Source organism: Borostomias antarcticus (genome assembly GCF_949987555.1).
Source record: "Borostomias antarcticus genome assembly, contig: scaffold_183, whole genome shotgun sequence".
NCBI classification, from domain to species: Eukaryota; Metazoa; Chordata; class Actinopteri; order Stomiiformes; family Stomiidae; genus Borostomias; species Borostomias antarcticus.
The window spans coordinates 156,178-175,476 of NW_028176626.1; the positions used below are offsets into that span (position 1 = coordinate 156,178).

The 19,299-nt window shown below is 55.4% G+C and overlaps 2 protein-coding genes across 2 annotated transcripts in view; one reads left to right on the forward strand and one right to left on the reverse strand.

Moving 5' to 3' along the window:
• itga6b (integrin, alpha 6b) overlaps window positions 1-1,254 on the forward strand; it is a 20,886-nt gene extending 19,632 nt beyond the window's left edge. The window contains exon 25 of the mRNA XM_084462241.1: window positions 1,019-1,254. Within this exon, the coding sequence (XP_084318367.1) occupies window positions 1,019-1,189 (171 nt within the window). The 3' untranslated portion in view covers window positions 1,190-1,254. The remainder of the gene's footprint in view (window positions 1-1,018) is intronic.
• Window positions 1,255-4,217: 2,963 nt separating this feature from the next.
• LOC311328246 (uncharacterized protein) lies at window positions 4,218-17,671 on the reverse strand (the record flags this gene model as incomplete). Its single annotated transcript, XM_084462242.1, is given in 23 exon segments — window positions 4,218-4,484; window positions 5,014-5,106; window positions 5,620-5,811; window positions 6,392-6,521; window positions 6,610-6,617; window positions 6,619-6,817; window positions 6,994-7,053; window positions 7,254-7,290; window positions 7,372-7,474; window positions 7,576-7,733; window positions 8,790-8,859; window positions 9,164-9,242; window positions 9,508-9,636; window positions 9,720-9,820; window positions 13,046-13,136; window positions 13,309-13,413; window positions 13,615-13,735; window positions 15,075-15,207; window positions 15,815-16,015; window positions 16,441-16,535; window positions 16,687-16,769; window positions 16,862-16,887; window positions 16,994-17,671. Coding segments are annotated over 23 exon segments (3,159 nt in total).
• Window positions 17,672-19,299: the final 1,628 nt, after the last annotated feature.

Consider the following 19,299-nt stretch of genomic DNA (forward strand, 5'->3'; position numbering starts at 1 on the left):
GCACACACACACACACACACACACACACACACATACTGTACACATGCACACACACACACACACACACACACACACACACACACACACACACCTAACCCCTTGGTTCTCCTCAGTGCGGTTTCTTCGGAAAGCGAGGAAAAGAGGAGGCCCCGCCCTCAGAGGAGGCCCCGCTCTCAGACAAAGAGACACTGACGTCCGATGCGTAGAGAGAGAGAGAGAGAGAGAGAGGGAGGGAGAGAGACGTGTCACTCAGTGGGTAAACCCGTCTACCGCACCGCCATCCCAGCGTGCTCTGGGGCGCCCGCCTCTCTCTATGGCGCTGGCCGGCCGCTGCTTTGGACCGGGGGTTCTGTCTGCTGATACCACGGGTTCTGTGTGCTGATACCACGGGTTCTGTGTGCTGATACCACGGGTTCTGTCTGCTGATACGGCCCGACCCATGGCAGCTGCTGCGATGATGATGATGATGATGATGAATGCAATGAGCTTAAAGATGGCTGTGGTAGCGAGTTCTGGAGGGTTCTGCTTGCTGCATGGCCCGGCCACGCCCCGGTTAGTGGGCTGAACCACATGTTTGCTGCCCCTACTGATGGACACAGCGGGGTGTTGCATGTTTGTGGTCTGCGGTTGTCACGGGAACCTCTTGTACTTCCTTTTCCTGTCCAGACGCTCCTTCCTTCCTGTCTGCAGGTGACCACATGTAACATGGATGATGTCACTTCCTGCTTCCTGCCTTTCTTCTTCTGCAGTATCTTCCCTTGCCTTTATATTCTGGTCTATTCTATTTCTATCCATATCTATCCTTTTCTCAATCATATTTTCATATTTTGATGTACTGTATCATAACACAGTATGTATATATATATATATATATATATATATATATATATATATATATATATATATGGTTTTAAACCAAGTATACCAACCTTGTTGACTGTATACTGTGACGGTATGTCTGCTTACGTTTGTATCCTGAAAATAACTGTTTGTTTCTGTCCCCCGCTGCGTCGGTCAGTGTGGGTTTTTCAAGCGTTCCAAATACGAGGACCGAGTCCCCAGCCACACGGCGGTGCGCATCCGGAGGGAGGAGGGCCGGGGGGGGAGGCCGGGGCCGCCCAAACCAGAGGCCAGCCAGGAGAACACACCCTGGATGAGCAGCTGGAAGGAGAACGAGAGCTACTCCTAACCACCGGGGGGCGCTCATGCTCTCAGAGACATTCCCAAGGAATTCCAGAACATTCCAACTGAACTGATCAACAGGACGTCCCCCTAGAGACCCACTAGAGACCCAACGATTGGTTTTGTGTTCAGTTCACCCCGTTATTCCGTGGAGAACAAGCCCAGCGCGCCCCCCCCCCCCCCCCCCCCCCCCCCTCACCATCACTACCCCCCCCCCCCCCCACAACCACCCCCACTACCACCCCCCCCCCCACCCCCACTACCCCCCCCCTCACCATCACTACCACCCCCCCCCACCCCCCCCCTCACTACCACCCCCCCCCCCCCCTCACCACCACTACCCCCCCCCCCTCACCACCACTACCCCCCCCCCTCTCTACCACCCCCCCCCCCCTCACCATCACTACCACCCCCCCCCTCACCCCCCCAACTACCCCCCCCCCCCCCCCCCCCCCCTTCCCATTACTACCACCCCCCCCCCCACCACTACCATTATTAATCTGGACATTTAGATGAACATACTGAAAAATTAAAGGAAATAAATGTAAACCCCATCACCACAACAATAACAATGTAAGATTAGGAAGATTCCCCTTCACTAGAGTCATTCTTCTAGAGAGTTCCCTGGCGTGTGGCGTTCCCCTGCTGCCAGTCAGAGCTGTGGACCTTGATTTGGACTCCGTCTGCTGGGCATTTTAACTGTTTTTTGTATATTTTCAGAATATTTTGCAGAATTGTGTGTATTTATTCTTCTTGATGCGTATGTATGTCCTGTCACCTTCTTCACCGGCCAAAGACTTGTTTTGCATTGGAAAACCTTCACGTAGAGATACTGCACGCACACGCACACACTCGCACACACACGCACGCGTGCACTCGCACACACACGCGCACACACTCACACACGAGTGCTACAGGCTTTTCAGTTTCATAAAAACAACTTGAATGAATGTTAAAGTTTCATGAGCTCATCTCACTCAGCATGTCCATAACCAGCCAGGAGCAGGTCTGGGTTCTCCTCTTAAGAACCTCCTCCACCAGCGGTCTGGGTTCTCCTCTTAAGAACCTCCTCCACCAGCGGTCTGGGTTCTCCTCTTAAGAACCTCCTCCACCAGCGGTCTGGGTTCTCCTCTTAAGAACCTCCTCCACCAGCGGTCTGGGTTCTCCTCTTAAGAACCTCCTCCACCAGCGGTCTGGGTTCTCCTCTTAAGACCAGCGAACAGAGACCTGGGTTCTCCTCTTAAGACCAGAGAACAGAGACCTGGGTTCTCCTCTTAGGACCAGAGAACAGAGACCTGGGTTCTCCTCTTAGGACCAGAGAACAGAGACCTGGGTTCTCCTCTTAAGACCAGAGAACAGAGACCTGGGTTCTCCTCTTAAGAACCTCCTCCACCAGCTGTCTGGGTTCTCCTCTTAGGACCAGAGACCTGGGTTCTCCTCTTAAGACCAGCGACCTCCTCCACCAGCTGTCTGGGTTCTCCTCTTAAGACCAGGAGCAGGTCTGGGTTCTCCTCTTAAGAACCTCCTCCACCAGCTGTCTGGGTTCTCCTCTTAGGACCAGGAGCAGGTCTGGGTTCTCCTCTTAGGACCAGGAGCAGGTCTGGGTTCTCCTCTTAAGACCAGGAGCAGGTCTGGGTTCTCCTCTTAAGACCAGAGAACAGAGACCTGGGTTCTCCTCTTAGGACCAGAGAACAGAGACCTGGGTTCTCCTCTTAAGACCAGAGAACAGAGACCTGGGTTCTCCTCTTAAGACCAGAGAACAGAGACCTGGGTTCTCCTCTTAAGACCAGCGACCAGAGACCTGGGTTCTCCTCTTAGGACCAGAGAACAGAGACCTGGGTTCTCCTCTTAAGACCAGAGAACAGAGACCTGGGTTCTCCTCTTAGGACCAGAGAACAGGGTTCTCCTCTTAAGACCAGAGAACAGAGACCTCCTCCACCAGCTGTCTGGGTTCTGGCTGTGGTCAGAAAACCAACCCTGCTGCCACAGATCAGAGCTACAGAACAGGGCTGTGTTCTCATCTGGACCCTGACCGTGTACTGGTCCAGTCCTGACCGTGTCCTGGTCCAGTCCTGACCGTGTACTGGTACAGGTCCACCACTGACTGGTCCAGTCCTGACCGTGTCCTGGTCCAGTCCTGACCGTGTACTGGTACAGGTCCACCACTGACTGGTCCAGTCCTGACCGTGTCCTGGTCCAGTCCTGACCGTGTCCTGGTCCAGTCCTGACCGTGACCTGGTCCAGTCCTGACCGTGTCCTGGTCCAGTCCTGACCGTGTCCTGGTCCAGTCCTGACCGTGTCCTGGTCCAGGTCCACCACTGACTGGTCCAGTCCTGACCGTGTCCTGGTCCAGGTCCACCACTGACTGGTCCAGTCCTGACCGTGTACTGGTCCAGTCCTGACCGTGTCCTGGTACAGGTCCACCACTGACTGCTGTGTTTCTGACCAGGGTGGGAGGAGGAGGGTGGGAGGAGGAGGAGGAGGAGGAGGAGGGGAGGAGGGGAGGGGAGGTTATCCCAGTGCTTATTCACTATGCTTTAAATATTAAATCAAACTGTATTTTCAACATTAATATGTCATTATAACTTCTACACATCATAACTTCACATCATTAAGGAGGATTGTATTTCTGTAGTTTTTCTACCCAGTGCTCAAGGTAACTGTAGTTTTGAAGGGTGTGCTGAGGAGGAGGGGCTTGTCTGGAGAACATGATGTCAAGTTGAGTGAAAAAGTGCCATTAATGTCTTAAATAAACTGTTTTCCACACTGTATAAAGTCACACTGGTTCCTTGCTCTACCTGCATACCATGTGGTTCTACTGTTGGTTCTAGTCTAATAGGAATTCTACTGCATGCTCTTGCCCAAGGCTTGAATCTATTCCTAGTGGAAAAATGAATGTCTGAGGTAATCTATTTAAAACGGTATTTATTCATACATAAAACGCATAGATACAGCTCATGAGACAAGCCAATGCTTTGATAGGCACAACATTACTGTAGTCAAATATGAACAGAGCAACACATTCTGCAGTCAAACTAAGTCCCTCCAGGCAGTCGGCGTTCTCTGGACCCGGTCCTGCTGACCCGGTCCTGCTGATCCGGTCCTGCTGATCCGGTCCTGCTGATCCGGTCCTGCTGATCCGGTCCTGCTGAAGGTTCAGGTCCTGCTGACCCGGTCCTGCTGATCCGGTCCTGCTGATGGTTCAGGTCCTGCTGATCCGGTCCTGCTGACCCGGTCCTGCTGATCCGGTCCTGCTGAAGGTTCAGGTCCTGCTGATGAGTAACTGGCTGATGGTTCAGGTCCTGGAGAGAACGCACACCTGATACTGACGACCAGGGGTCAACCAGGGGTCAACTAACCGTACATCCAGAACGAACAGTGTGGGAGACCGCAGGTTTGGAATGTGTGTGTGTGTGTGTGTGTGATATTTGACAGTATTGCTGGTGGAGAGAGAATAGCTGGCTGGTAGAGAGACAAAGAGAGAACAGCTGGTTGGTAGAGAGATAGAGAGAGAACAGCTGGTTGGTAGAGAGAGAACAGCTGGCTGGTAGAGAGAGAGAGAGACCAGCTGGCTGGTAGAGAGAGATACCAGCTGTCTGGTAGGGATGGAGAGAGAGAGAACAGCTGGTCAGGATCACCAGTTGGTGACCGTGTGAGAAGTGGGAATGATCCGGAAGAACAAGACGTGGAACGTGAGATTCAGCAGAGGGACTCGGTTCTGACTGTTCCGCTCCGAGTGACCTCCCTCCCCTCCCTCCTCCTCCCCGTCTCCCTCTCCTTCCTCTCTCTCTCCTTCCTCTCCCCCCTCTCTCTCTCCTTCTCTCGCTTCGCTCTCTCCCTCTCTTCTTTGTCCTCCTTCTTCTTCATGTCCTTCAGCCTCCTCTTCAGCGCTGAGCGGTCACTCTGGCTGCTCACCCCCAGGGCCTGAAGGAGAGAGGGATTTAATTACTGTCACTACTGAGGACATGTCTTCACAGAGACAATCTCCCTACTGAGGACATGTCTTCACAGAGACAATCTCCCTAGTGAGGACATGTCTTCAGAGACAATCTCCCTACTGAGGACATGTCTTCACAGAGACAATCTCCCTAGTGAGGACATGTCTTCACAGAGACAATCTCCCTACTGAGGACATGTCTTCACAGAGACAATCTCCCTACTGAGGACATGTCTTCACAGAGACAATCTCATGGGACTTCGCTAGGACACGCATTACATCATCGCCATGCGTGGGTGCGTCTCAATAGTCTTCTCTACCCTCCTTGTGTCTAACTGTTACCACGTCTCATTTCTCTCTGTGCTGATCTGACAGCGCTTGATGGGCGTAAACACTGGTGAAACACCTATCCACTGGCGATCTCAACTGATCTGGGGAAGATAATCAATTTGGGAGTATTAAGACACGCCCCATGATTCCTCGTCTCCCAGACAACCTACCCGTAGTTTGTCACTGTCCAGACTGAGCAGCTGAGGCCCGTCCACGCCCCTGGCTGTGAACTCCGCTGTGTATTGGTCCATGTTCATGCCAATCAACCACAGGCACACCTGCTGATTGGTCCATTCCAACAGGGGCCGACTCTGCCATTGGTTATTGTTGTGTGCTAGGACTGGATCATCATCATCCAGAGTCTGCGAGAGAGGGAGAGCGAGAGAGAGAGAGAGAGAGCACGAGAGAGAGAGAGCACAAGAGAGAGAGAGCGAGCAAGAGAGAGAGAGAGAGAGAGAGAGAGCACGAGAGAGCGAGAGAGAGCGAGAGAGAGCGAGAGCGAGAGGGAGAGAGGGAGAGAGGGAGAGAGGGAGAGAGGGAGAGAGGGAGAGAGGGAGAGAGGGAGAGAGGGAGAGAGGGAGAGAGCGAGAGAGGGAGAGAGGGAGAGAGGGAGAGGGAGAGAGCGAGAGAGCGAGAGAGAGAGCGCGAGAGAGATTGTAGATTTTAGTCAATGTAAAATGTTTTTAAATTCATTGTTGTAAACCCCTACTAGACAGAAAGGGACAAACTGCTCCAACGTAACATCGGATCAGCGAGTGAGGAGAGTTGAGAGAGAAAGAGAGAGAGAGAGATGGAGAGAGAGAGGCAGACAGAGAGTGAGAGGCAGAGAGAGAGCGAGGCAGAGATAGAGAGAAAGAGAGAGAGAAAGGCAGAGAAAGGCAGAGAGAGAGAAAGGGAGACAATGAGAAAGAGAGAGAGAGACGATGAGAAAGAGAGACTCACCTCAGTGGAGGAGAAAGTGAGAGTGTGAGATCTCCCAGAGAGAGAGAGATCAGAGAGAAGCCTCACCGCCCCAGAGCTTCCCAGGGGAGACCCTCCACCCTGAACACACACAGAGAGGATGACACACACACTGGAACAACAACCAGGGTGTGTGCGTGTGTGTGTGTGTGTGTGTGTGTGTGTGTGTGTGTGTGTGTGTGTGGCCGGCCTCCTCTCACCTCGTCCCTGCCAGTGGTCATGTATGGCAGGCTGCAGCTGGACACCGAGCGAAGCTTCTCCCTCTCTCTCTCCTCCTCCCTCCCCCTCTCCTCCTCTCTCCCCCTCTCGCCGAGCCAGGAGAAGGGCAGGCAGGAGGGCATGGAGGAGACAGAGACGGAGCGGGACACGCGTCCCCTGGGGTCGTCCAGCAGGTCTCCACACGAGCCCCTGGACACACACACACACGCACGCACAGCAGGACAGAGCAGAATAGGGACAGACTAAGACTGATGGAAATACTGGTCCTCTTGGACAGAATGTTCTTTTCTGTGTGTGTGTGTGTGTGTGTGTGTGTGTGTGTGTGTATTAATGTGTGTGTGTTAATGTGCGAGTGTGTCTCCTACCTGCTGTATCTCACGCCCTCCTTCTCACTCCTCCTTCGGCTGAGAGACTTCCGAAGGCCACTAGGGGGCAGCAGAGCACAGGTTAGCGGTAGCGCTGGTTAGCCGTAGCGCTGGTTAGCCGTAGCGCTGGTTAGCCGTAGCGCTGGTTAGCCGTAGCGCTGGTTAGCCGTAGCGCTGGTTAGCCGTAGCGCTGGTTAGCCGTAGCGCTGGTTAGCCGTAGCGCTGGTTAGCAGACAGACAAGAAGAGACAAGACCCTTACCTGAAAACAGGGAACCTCCTCTTTGATTTCCTGGGTACTGTGGGGGGAGGCGGGGGGGTGAGGAAGGAGGGGGCGGGGGGCTGGGGGGAGAGGAGGGAGGAGCTGCTGGAGAGGTCACTTCGACTCCCCCTAGACTCCACCCCTTCCCGTGAGGGAACAGGCAGGGATTGGCTGTCCTGCAAGGCCCGCCTCCTATCCTCTGCATTCTGGGCTTCATCCTCCTATAGGAAGACAGTTATTATTATTATTATTTATTATTATTTTTAAATACGAGCCTAGGGAGTTAAACGTGTGTGTGTGTGTGTGTGTGTGTGTGTGTGACCTGTCTTGTGAAGCTCTGACGGAGTTTGTCTCGTGAGGGCGGGTGGCGCTTGGCCTTCTGGGCCAGCTGAGCTCTGGCACGGTGAGCGCTGCTGTCAAGACGACCCGTATCGGGCACCGCCACACTCCAGTCTGGCCCCGACACACACACGCTCGCCCCTGGGCACGCACACACACACACACACACACGCACGCACGCACACACGCACACACACGCGCACGCACACACGCACACACACACGCACACGCACACGCACACATTAGAAGGGTAGAGTGTAAGCAGGATGACAACTGCTGGTACAGGTATCTCCCTGTAGAGACTGACCTATAGAGACTGACCTGTAGAGACTGACCTATAGACTGACCTATAGAGACTGACCTGTAGAGACTGACCTGTAGAGACTGACCTATAGAGACTGACCTATAGAGACTGACCTATAGACTGACCTATAGAGACTGACCTGTAGACTGACCTATAGACTGACCTATAGAGACTGACCTATAGACTGACCTGTAGAGACTGACCTATAGAGACTGACCTATAGAGACTGACCTATAGACTGACCTGTAGAGACTGACCTATAGAGACTGACCTATAGAGACTGACCTGTATAGAGACTGACCTATAGAGACTGACCTATAGACTGACATATAGACTGACCTATAGAGACTGACCTATAGAGACTGACCTGTATAGAGACTGACCTATAGAGACTGACCTATAGACTGACCTATAGACTGACCTGTAGAGACTGACCTATAGAGACTGACCTGTAGAGACTGACCTATAGAGACTTACCTATAGAGACTGACCTATAGAGACTTACCTATAGAGACTGACCTATAGAGACTGACCTATAGACTGACCTATAGAGACTGACCTATAGACTGACCTGTAGAGACTGACCTATAGACTGACCTATAGACTGACCTATAGACTGACCTATAGAGACTGACCTATAGACTGACCTATAGAGACTGACCTATAGAGACTGACCTATAGAGACTGACCTGTATAGAGACTGACCTATAGAGACTGACCTATAGAGACTGACCTATAGACTGACCTATAGAGACTGACCTATAGACTGACCTATTGACTGACCTATAGACTGACCTATAGAGACTGACCTGTAGAGACTGACCTGTAGAGACTGACCTGTAGAGACTGACCTATAGAGACTGACCTATAGAGACTGACCTGTAGAGACTGACCTGTGACTGAAGCATCTGAGGACTGTTTTTTCCTGCCGGGCTGCAGCTCTCCCACGTCCAGCTGACTGACCTGAGAACAGACCAGCCACTGACCACACAGACCAGCCACTGACCACACAGACCAGCCACTGACCACACAGACCAGCCACTGACCTGAGAACAGACCAGCCACTGACCACACAGACCAGCCACTGACCTGAGAACAGACCAGCCACTGACCTGAGAACAGACCAGCCACTGACCACACAGGACTGACACGGCTCTCCAACGTACAGGTACCTCACACACACACACACACACACACACACACACACACACACACACACACACACACACACACACACACACACACACACACACCTCACCTGTCTCTGCAGTCTCTCCACGGTCTCTCTGTGTCTCTCCTCCATCTCCTGCTGCAGCTCCGCCTCCCTGCTCTCACTGTCGTCCAGCCTGCAGAGACCAAACGCCCGATACAATAGAATCAAATAGAATAGAATCAAATAGAATAGAATCAAATAGAATAGAATCAAATGCAGGTGTTCAGGTCAGGTGTTCGGGGCAGGTGTTCGGGGCAGGTGTTCGGGGCAGGTGTTCGGGGCAGGTGTTCGGGGCAGGTGTTCGGGGCAGGTGTTCGGGGCAGGTGTTCGGGGCAGGTGTTCGGGGCAGGTGTTCAGGGCAGGTGTTCAGGGCAGGTGTTAGGTGTTTCCTGTGTCACCTAGTCTGGTACTCTCTCAGCAGTCTCTTGGCCTTGCTGTACTTGATGTCCAGGCTCTCCGATTGGCTCTGGGCATCAGCCAATCGCTGGCTCACAAGCCTGCAGAGAGTCTGCGCCTCCTGCCAATACCTGAAGAGGGGCGGAACCACCACCATCATCATCATCATCATCATGTGTTCATGAAGCCCTTACTGAGCGAGTTCTCTCCATACTTGTCTAGTTTCTGAGCCTTCTCCTCCCCGTCCTCTGCTCTCTGCTCCAGCTGCTTCCTCTCGTTCTCCCAGCATGCCCTTCTCTGCCGCCACGCCTTCAGCTGGAGGACACAGACATCAGAGTGAGACCAGAAGCAGGACGGCCCTTAAACACCCAGAATCAACGCTCCCTCGTCGATCTGAAAGGCCCGGATAGGTGCAAGTACTACCAAGTCCCATAGAGTTAGAGGCCAAGTCCCATAGAGTTAGAGGCCAAGTCCCATAGAGTTAGAGGCCAAGTCCCATAGAGTTAGAGGTCGTTTACACCCATCCTGCTCAGTGGAGGCTGGGAGCGATGGGGGGGTGAGGATGGGGGGTGAGGATGGGGGGGTGAGGATGGGGGGTGAGGATGAGGATGGGGGGGTGAGGATGGGGGGTGAGGATGGGGGGGTGAGGATGGGGGGTGAGGATGAGGATGGGGGGGTGAGGATGGGGGGGTTGGGGTGAGGATGGGGGGTGAGGATGGGGGGTGAGGATGGGGGGGTGAGGATGGGGATGGGGGGGTGAGGATGGGGGGGTTGGGGTGAGGATGGGGGGTGAGGATGGGGGGGTGAGGATGGGGGGGGGGGATGGGGGGTGAGGATGGGGGGGGAGGATGGGGGGGTGAGGATGGGGGGGTGAGGATGGGGGGGTGAGGATGGGGGGTGAGGATGGGGGGGTGAGGATGGGGGGGTGAGGATGGGGGGGGGTGAGAATGAGGGGTGAGGATGGGGGGGTGAGGATGGGGGGGTGAGGATGGGGGGGTGAGGATGGGGGGGGGTGAGGATGGGGGGGTGAGGATGGGGGGGTGAGGATGGGGGGGGGTGAGAATGAGGGGTGAGGGTGAGGATGGGGGGGTGAGGATGGGGGGGGAGGATGGGGGGGGGGGATGGGGGGGTTGGGGTGAGGATGGGGGGGGTGAGGATGGGGGGTGAGGATGGGGGGTGAGGAGGGGGGGTGAGGAGGGGGGGTGAGGAGGGGGGGTGAGGATGGGGGGGTTGGGGTGAGGATGGGGGGGGTGAGGATGGGGGGTGAGGAGGAGGGGGGGTGAGGATGGGGGGTGAGGAGGGGGGGTGAGGAGGGGGGGTGAGGAGGGGGGGTGAGGATGGGGGGGTTGGGGTGAGGATGGGGGGGGTGAGGATGGGGGGTGAGGAGGAGGGGGGGTGAGGATGGGGGGTGAGGAGGGGGGGTGAGGAGGGGGGGTGAGGATGGGGGGTGAGGAGGAGGGGGGGTGAGGATGGGGGGGGGGGTGAGGATGGGGGGTGAGGGTGAGGATGGGGGGGTGAGGATGGGGGGGTGAGGATGGGATGGGGGGGTGAGGATGGGATGGGGGGGTGAGGATGGGGGGGGAGGTTCCACTGCTTGACTTTCACCAGCCCAGTTCTGTCAGTGCAGTGATTCCCTCAAGGAGAGGGGAAGGGAGGGAGGAGGGAAGGGAGGGAGGAGGGAAGGGAGGGAGGAGGGAAGGGAGGGAGGAGGGAAGGTGTGAGGAGGGAAGGGAGGGAGGAGGGAGGGGAGGGAGGAGGGAAGGGAGGGAGGAGGGAGGGGAGGGAGGAGGGAAGGGTGGGAGGAGGGAAGGGTGGGAGGAGGGAGGGGAGGGAGGAGGGAAGGGAGGGAGGAGGGAAGGGAGGGAGGAGGGAAGGGTGTGAGGAGGGAAGGCATTTAAGAGTATTGGAACGAGGCCCTGTCCTAATAACTCACATTTAACAGCTAAATGGGTCAGAGCGTTCCAGAGGGGTGGGGGGGCTGTATTAGTGTGTGTGTGTGTGTGTGTGTATGCATGTGTGTGTGTGTGTGTGTGTGTATGCATGTGTGTGTGTGTGTGTGTATGCATGTGTGTGTGTGTGTGCATGCATGCGTGTGTGTGTGTGTGTGTGTGTGTATGTATGCATGTGTGTGTGTGTGTATGTATGCATGTGTGTGTGTATATGTGAATGTGTGTGTGTATGTATGCATGTGTGTGTGTATATGTGAATGTGTGTGTGTATGAATGTATGTGTGTGTGTATGTGAATGTGTGTGTGTGTGTGTATGTATGCATGTGTGTGTGTGTGTGTGTGTGTAAGTATGCATGTGTGTGTGTGTGTATATATGTGAATGTGTGTGTGTGTGTATGCATGTGTGTGTGTGTGTATATATGTGAATGTGTGTGTGTATGAATGTATGTGTGTGTGTATGTGAATGTGTGTGTGTGTGTATGCATGTGTGTGTGTGTGTATGCATGTGTGTGTGTGTATGCATGTGTGTGTGTGTGTGTGTGTGTGTATGCATGTGTGTGTGTGTGTATGCATGTGTGTGTGTGTATGCATGTGTGTGTGTGCATGCATGTGTCCGTGTGTGTGTGTGTGTGTGTGTGAATGTGTGTATGCATGTGTGTGTGTGTGTGTGTGTGTGTGTGTGTGTGCATGCATGCGTGTGTGTGTGTGCGTGTGTGTGTGTCTGTGTGTGTGTGTGTGTGTGCTGGTGTGTGTGTGTGTGCTGGTGTGTGTGTGTGTGCTGGTGTGTGTGTGTGTGCTGGTGTGTGTGTGTGTGCTGGTGTGTGTGTGTGTGTGCTGGTGTGTGACCTACCTTCTTCCTAGCTTGGCAGAGTTGTTCTGTTCTGCTCTGTAACTTTGACTGGAGCTGGAAGAACGAGACGAGAAACACGAAGCAGAACATGAGAACCACAGCGCTCTAGAACCACAGCGCTCTAGAACCACATCACTAGAACCACAGCGCTCTAGAACCACAGTGCTCTAGAACCACAGCGCTCTAGAACCACAGCGCTCTAGAACCACAGCGCTCTAGAACCACAGCGCTCTAGGATCACAGCGCTCTAGAACCACAGCGCTCTAGAACCACAGCGCTCTAGAACCACAGCGCTCTAGAACCACAGCGCTCTAGAACCACAGCGCTCTAGAACCACAGCGCTCTAGAACCACAGCGCTCTAGAACCACAGCGCTCTAGAACCACAGCCTGGCAATGTCACACTGAAAAGAGCGGAGTGTCCCTTTAAGGACCGGGCGTTTGGACACACCTCCTGGTATCTGAGGAGGAGCTGATCTGAGTCCAGGCCGGACAGTAGAGAGACGTCCTCCTCCTCTCCTCTCTCTGTGGAGGTTAGCTCCTCCTCTTCAACCACAGAGCTCCTCCCCATGGCTCCGCCTTCCTCCTGCTCCTCCTCCTCCTGCTCCTCCTCCTCCTGCTCCTCCTCCTCCTCCTGCTCCTCCTGCTCGTCCTCCTGAGACACATGGGTCAAAACGGTCACATTCACCGAACCCAAACCCATCTACAGTCTACATCTCTGATCCACATGCACACGCACGCACCTGATTGGCTGGTTTCTCCTGCTCCAGACTCTCGCTGATCAGCCTCGCCACCTCACTCTCCACCCCCACCTTCTCTCGACCAATCACGAACCTGCACCGGGACGCAACACCGCCCCATCAATCACACAGCTTACGCTTAACCAATGAGAATGTTGTTAAAGAGGCAACTGACCAATCAGCACATCGTACAGGACAGTGTGCTGACCAGTCAGAGATGTTAGACGGTGACCAATCAGAAGGCTGGATCTGAGCGCCGTGCGTACCTGACGCAGCCGGAGGTGTTCCTGAGGACAGAGGCAGCGAACGCCTGGGTCACGCCCACCAGACTGACCCCATCCACCTCCACCAGCTGGTCATTCACCTGGATACTGGACACACACACACACACACGCGCACACACACACACACGCACGCACACACACACACACACACACGCGCACACACACACACACACGCGCACCCACACACATGTGTGCGTGTGCATACACACATATACCAAACACACAGTTCTTTCTCAGGGTTGTGAATCTCTCGGGGTCAGAGGTCGGGAATAAGGAGCTGTGTCTCACCGTGCGTCCAGGTGTGTGGCCCCGCCCTCGGTGACGGTCTTGACGAAGATGCCCAACTTCTCCAGGCCCTGGTCAGCCCCCACGCCCATGCCTATGATACTGATGCCCAGCCCCTCCACTCCTGGGGGGGGGGAGAGAGAGAGAGAGAGAGAGAGAGAGAGAGAGAGAGAGAGAGAGAGATGATACTGATGTCCAGAAGGGATGAGGGTAGGGGTGAGTGAAGGGATGAGGGTAGGGGTGAGTGAAGGGATGAGGGTAGGGGTGAGTGAAGGGATGAGGGTAGGGGTGAGTGAAGGGATGAGGGTAGGGGTGAGTGAAGGGATGAGGGTAGGGGTGAGTGAAGGGATGAGGGTAGGGGTGAGTGAAGGGATGAGGGTAGGGGTGAGTGAAGGGATGAGGGTAGGGGTGAGTGAAGGGATGAGGGTAGGGGTGAGTGAAGGGATGAGGGTAGGGGTGAGTGAAGGGATGAGGGTAGGGGTGAGTGAAGGGATGAGGGTAGGGGTGAGTGAAGGGATGAGGGTAGGGGAGAGTGAAGGGATGAGGGTAGGGGTGAGTGAAGGGATGAGGGTAGGGGTGAGTGAAGGGATGAGGGTAGGGGTGAGTGAAGGGATGAGGGTAGGGGTGAGTGAAGGGATGAGGGTAGGGGAGATTGAAGGGATGAGGGTAGGGGTGAGTGAAGGGATGAGGGTAGGGGTGAGTGAAGGGTTGAGGGTAGGGGTGAGTGAAGGGATGAGGGTAGGGGTGAGTGAAGGGATGAGGGTAGGGGAGAGTGAAGGGATGAGTGAAGGGATGAGGGTAGGGGTGAGTGAAGGGATGAGGGTAGGGGAGATTGAAGGGTTGAGGGTAGGGGTGAGTGAAGGGATGAGGGTAGGGGTGAGTGAAGGGATGAGTGAAGGGATGAGGGTAGGGGTGAGTGAAGGGATGAGGGTAGGGGAGATTGAAGGGTTGAGGGTAGGGGTGAGTGAAGGAATGAGGGTAGGGGTGAGTGAAGGGATGAGGGTAGGGGAGAGTGAAGGGATGAGTGAAGGGATGAGGGTAGGGGTGAGTGAAGGGATGAGGGTAGGGGAGATTGAAGGGTTGAGGGTAGGGGTGAGTGAAGGGATGAGGGTAGGGGTGAGTGAAGGGATGAGTGAAGGGATGAGGGTAGGGGTGAGTGAAGGGATGAGGGTAGGGGAGATTGAAGGGTTGAGGGTAGGGGAGAGTGAAGGAATGAGGGTAGGGGTGAGTGAAGGGATGAGGGTAGGGGTGAGTGAAGGGATGAGGGTAGGGGAGATTGAAGGGTTGAGGGTAGGGGTGAGTTAAGGGATGAGGGTAGGGGTGAGTTAAGGGATGAGGGTAGGGGTGAGTGAAGGGATGAGGGTAGGGGAGAGTGAAGGGATGAGTGAAGGGATGAGTGAAGGGATGAGTGAAGGGATGAGTGAAGGGATGAGAGAAGGGATGAGGGTAGGGGAGAGACCAACCCTTCTCTATGTCCACAGGGAAGACGTCCATGCTGTCCAGCCTCTTCTCCAGCTCGTACTGGGCGGAGGACGACACCGGGTCCACCTCGTCATTCTGACGATCGTACTCAGCGTTGGAGTAGGTGCTGAACACCTGACACACACACACACACACACACACACACACACACACACACACACACACACACACACACACACACACACACACACACACACACACACACAGGAGAGGAATGTTCCCAGTTTGTTGCATCACAGCAGTTCTGAGGCCGTCAGGGGAGAACATGTGAGATCCTGTCTGCCTCCACCTGGGACTGGAAACACCAGCGCTGGTCTCTCAGGGTTAGAAACACCAGCGCTGGTCTCCCAGGGTTAGGGCTAGTCTGCTCTCTCAGCGCTGGTCTCCCAGGGTTAGGGCTAGTCTGCTCTCTCAGTGCTGGTCTCTCAGGGTTAGGGCTAGTCTGCTCTCTCAGCGCTGGTCTCTCAGGGTTAGGGCTAGTCTGCTCTCTCAGCGCTGGTCTCTCAGGGTTAGGGCTAGTCTGCTCTCTCAGCGCTGGTCTCTCAGGGTTAGGGCTAGTCTGCTCTCTCAGTGCTGGTCTCTCAGTGCTGGTCTCCCAGGGTTAGGGCTAGTCTGCTCTGTCACTGTCTGAGGCTGCTGTGCCTCAAACCAGCAAACCAACGTCAAACACACCTTTTGTTTTCATTCCAATACATTTTGGGTGAAGATGTGTGAGACTTACTTTGATCGGTGCTGTGGAGAACCTGATCTTCCTCCTCGGACCTGCTTCATCCTCCTCTTCGTCAGAGAGTTGGGGAAGGCCGGGAATCTCCTGGTACTCCAGCCGGGGTCCGGGGTCCGGTCCGCCTCCCTCCTCTCCGGAACACTCCGCCTCCTGGCCACGGGGTTCCCTGTCCCTGTTCTCCACCAAGGCCTCGCTCTCCTTCCCGCGGACGGCAGAACCTCCCACCTCCTCCTCTCGCTCTTCCTCCTCCTCTCTCTCCCCTCCCCCCGGCCCGCTGCACCTCCTTTCCACTTCCTGTACCCGGGCGTCTTCCGCCTCCTCTCCCCCTCCCTCACTCTCCCTCCCTCCGTCCTCCTCCTCCCTCCTCACGCTGTTCTCCTCTCCTGCCTCCTCCATCTGGCCTCTCTCCTCACCTGTGATCTCCCTGTTCTCCTCCAGCTCCTCTCCTGTCTCCTGCTCTCTGTGCTCCTCACTTCCTGTACCTGGCCGTCTGCTCTCTCCCTCCCCCCTCCCACTCCCCTCCCGCTCGCTGTCCTGCTGGTACTTGTCTCTCCTCTGTTCTCCCTCCTCCTCCTCCGGGGTCTCTGTGTCTGAGAGCGCCCTGGCTGAGCCCTCTCCAGCACATTCTCCAGCACGTTCTCCAGAAGGTTCCACGCCCTCCTCTGCCGTTCTCCGTCCTCGGGGTTCTGATGTTCCGAGTTCCGTCGCCGGCTCCGTTCTGGGATCCTCGAACACGTCGTCCACCAGGAAGTCCTCCTCCTGCTGCTCCTCCTGCTCCTCTCCCCTCCTCTCCTCTCCCTGGCTCTCCTGACTGTCCTCCTCCTCCTCCTCCTCTCCCTGGCTCTCCTCTCTCTCCTTGTCCTCCTCGCTCTCCGACGAATCGTTCTTCACGTCCACCAGCTCGGCCCTCACGGTCCTCTCCTTTGACCTCTCCCCGGGGGTCACGAGGTCACTGGGGGTCACGAGATCACTGGGGGTCACGAGGCCAACGGTCACAATGTCACCGGAGGTCAAGTCTGGGACACAAGTAATTTCTCCCTTGACCTCTGTCTCTCCTGTGGTCGCTGGCTCTGCGGGGGAGGGGGGCACGTGGGGGAGGGGGGGCGTCTCTGGGCTGGGGGGGGTGGGCGGGTCCCTGGGGAGGGTGGGCGGGTCCCTGGGGGGGGTGGGCGTGACCTGCTGAGGGGAGGACTCTCCCTCCATCACCTCCTCTCCGCCGTTCGCCGGTGCGCTCAGCTGCTCCTCTCTCAGGACCGCCCCCTTCTCCCCCGCTCTCCCCTCCCCCTCCTCCCCCGCTGCCCCCGCCCTGGCCGCTCTCACCGAGACGACCTTCGACCCCGGGCCCCCCGCGCCGCCAGCCCCCGTCACCTTGATCTCGAACAGCTGACGAACCACAGAGAACCTCTGGGCCAGGGCGGCCCTGTCCACCGGGCCCAGCTCCTCGGCCCGGGGCAGGGGGGAGGACGACTCCGGGCCGGGCGTGGCGCCGCGGGGTGGCGAGGGCGAGGAGAGGGGGAGGAGTCTGGTTGGGGAGGGCGAGGGCCGGGTCAGGAGCAGGCGGGGTGGTTCCTGTCTGTCCATCTGAAGGAAGATGTTGTCCCGGATCTTGTTGCCGCGGGCGCCGGGGACCCTGCCTCCACTTCCTGTGTCGCTGGCGACGGCCGATTGGCCGGAGGAGGAGGAAGGGGTGGGAGGAGGCGAGGCGAGGGGGGAGGACGGCTTGGCGCTCGCAGCGGGCCGGGGCGCCATCATGGCCGCCGCGTCGAAGGAGCATTTGATGGCGTGGAAGTCCGACGTGTAGGTGTTCCTGTGAGGGGAGGAGCTACGCCCACGGACACCATCCATCCTCATCATCTGACAACGCTGCCGGACGCAGGGGCGGAGGAGAGGAGGGGAGGAGGAGAGGTAGAGGGGTAGAGGAGGAGTGGAGGGGAAGCTCAGTGAAGACAGAGCAGAGCTGGTGTGAGATGTGAGAAGTGTGTTCAGGTTCAGGGTACCAGTGTGTTCAGGTTCAGGGTACCAGTGTGTTCAGGTTCAGGGTACCAGTAGAACCGTTTGTAGTTTGTTTAGGTCCTGTACGGGACAGCTGCTGCACATTTGGAATGCATCTGCAAGTGGGAGCAGATCTGGGGAACAGCTGGTGTACCTTAACGCTGGTGTACCTTAACGCTGGGGTACCTTAACGCTGGGGTACCTTAACGCTGGAGTAAAGCTGGTGCAGAGCTGGGGGGCAGTTCTGGGGAGGAAGGACCAGGATTCCCTGAGAACTACAGTCAGTCTGCTGCTCTGGAAGAACAGAAACAGAGAGAGAGAGAGAGAGAGAGAGAGAGAGAGAGAGGGAGAGATAGAGAGAGACAGAGAGAGACAGACAGAGAGAGAGACAGAGAGAGAGAGAGACACACACAGAGAGAGACAGACAGAGAGAGAGACAGAGAGAGAGAGAGACAGACAGAGAGAGAGACAGAGAGAGAGACAGAGAGAGACAGACAGACAGACAGAGAGACAGAGAGAGAGACAGAGAGAGACAGACAGACAGACAGAGAGACAGAGAGAGAGACATACAGGGACAGAGATAGAGACAGAGAGAGACAGACAGACACAGACAGAGAGAGACACAGACAGAGAGAGAGAGAGACATACAGTGACAGAGATAGACAGAGAGACAGACGGAGAGACAGACAGACACAGACAGAGAGAGACACAGAGAGACAGAGACAGAGAGAGAGAGAGAGAGGGGTGTCAGAGCAGGCCCTCATTCTTTTTACCAAGTGCTGAATGTGGTGAACTAAGTAAAATATCTGGGTCACATCAGCAGGAATACGTCATGACGTCATGATGACGCCGTGCAGCGCGCCAGTGTTGAACTGAACACACGAGATGCGCGCGCACGCGCACGTCATATCCAGATGATGGTGAAGTCCTTTTCAGGACCTCTAGTAGGTGCAGTGATACTAAAGCAAAAATTAAAACGTTTCAAGTGACAACGATGCATTCAGAAAAGTGCAAGTCAGTTTACAGTGTCTAGTAATGTTCCCACCTTCATGCTGTGTTGAGGAACTTTTATGATCCGATTAATTAGTCAAAATGTAACCAACTGAGCCCATACAAAAACATGTAACCTTCATCAACTGAGACAAAGTGACAAAAGGCTGTTCCCCTGCCTCTGGAAACACTGGAAATAAATGTCTGTTTTAATCACTTGTAAATTGCATTTATATTGTGGTTGTCCTCGTTGTGTAGGCCTATTGCATTTTATTTGTTTGATATGGACCTGCTGTCTGTTATGTAATACGCTCGCACGTGTCACTCATTTGAATGAATGAGTTTAAGTAACAGAAGAAACTAAGCAGACTTTTTCTATTCAATTGCGGTACTGTTTGTACTGTTTGGAGGACCTCAAATTCGACGACCGCCTTTAAAAACGCACATGTTTTATATATAATTCTCCAATTCGCAAAACCGAGTAGTATCCTCTGCTTCAC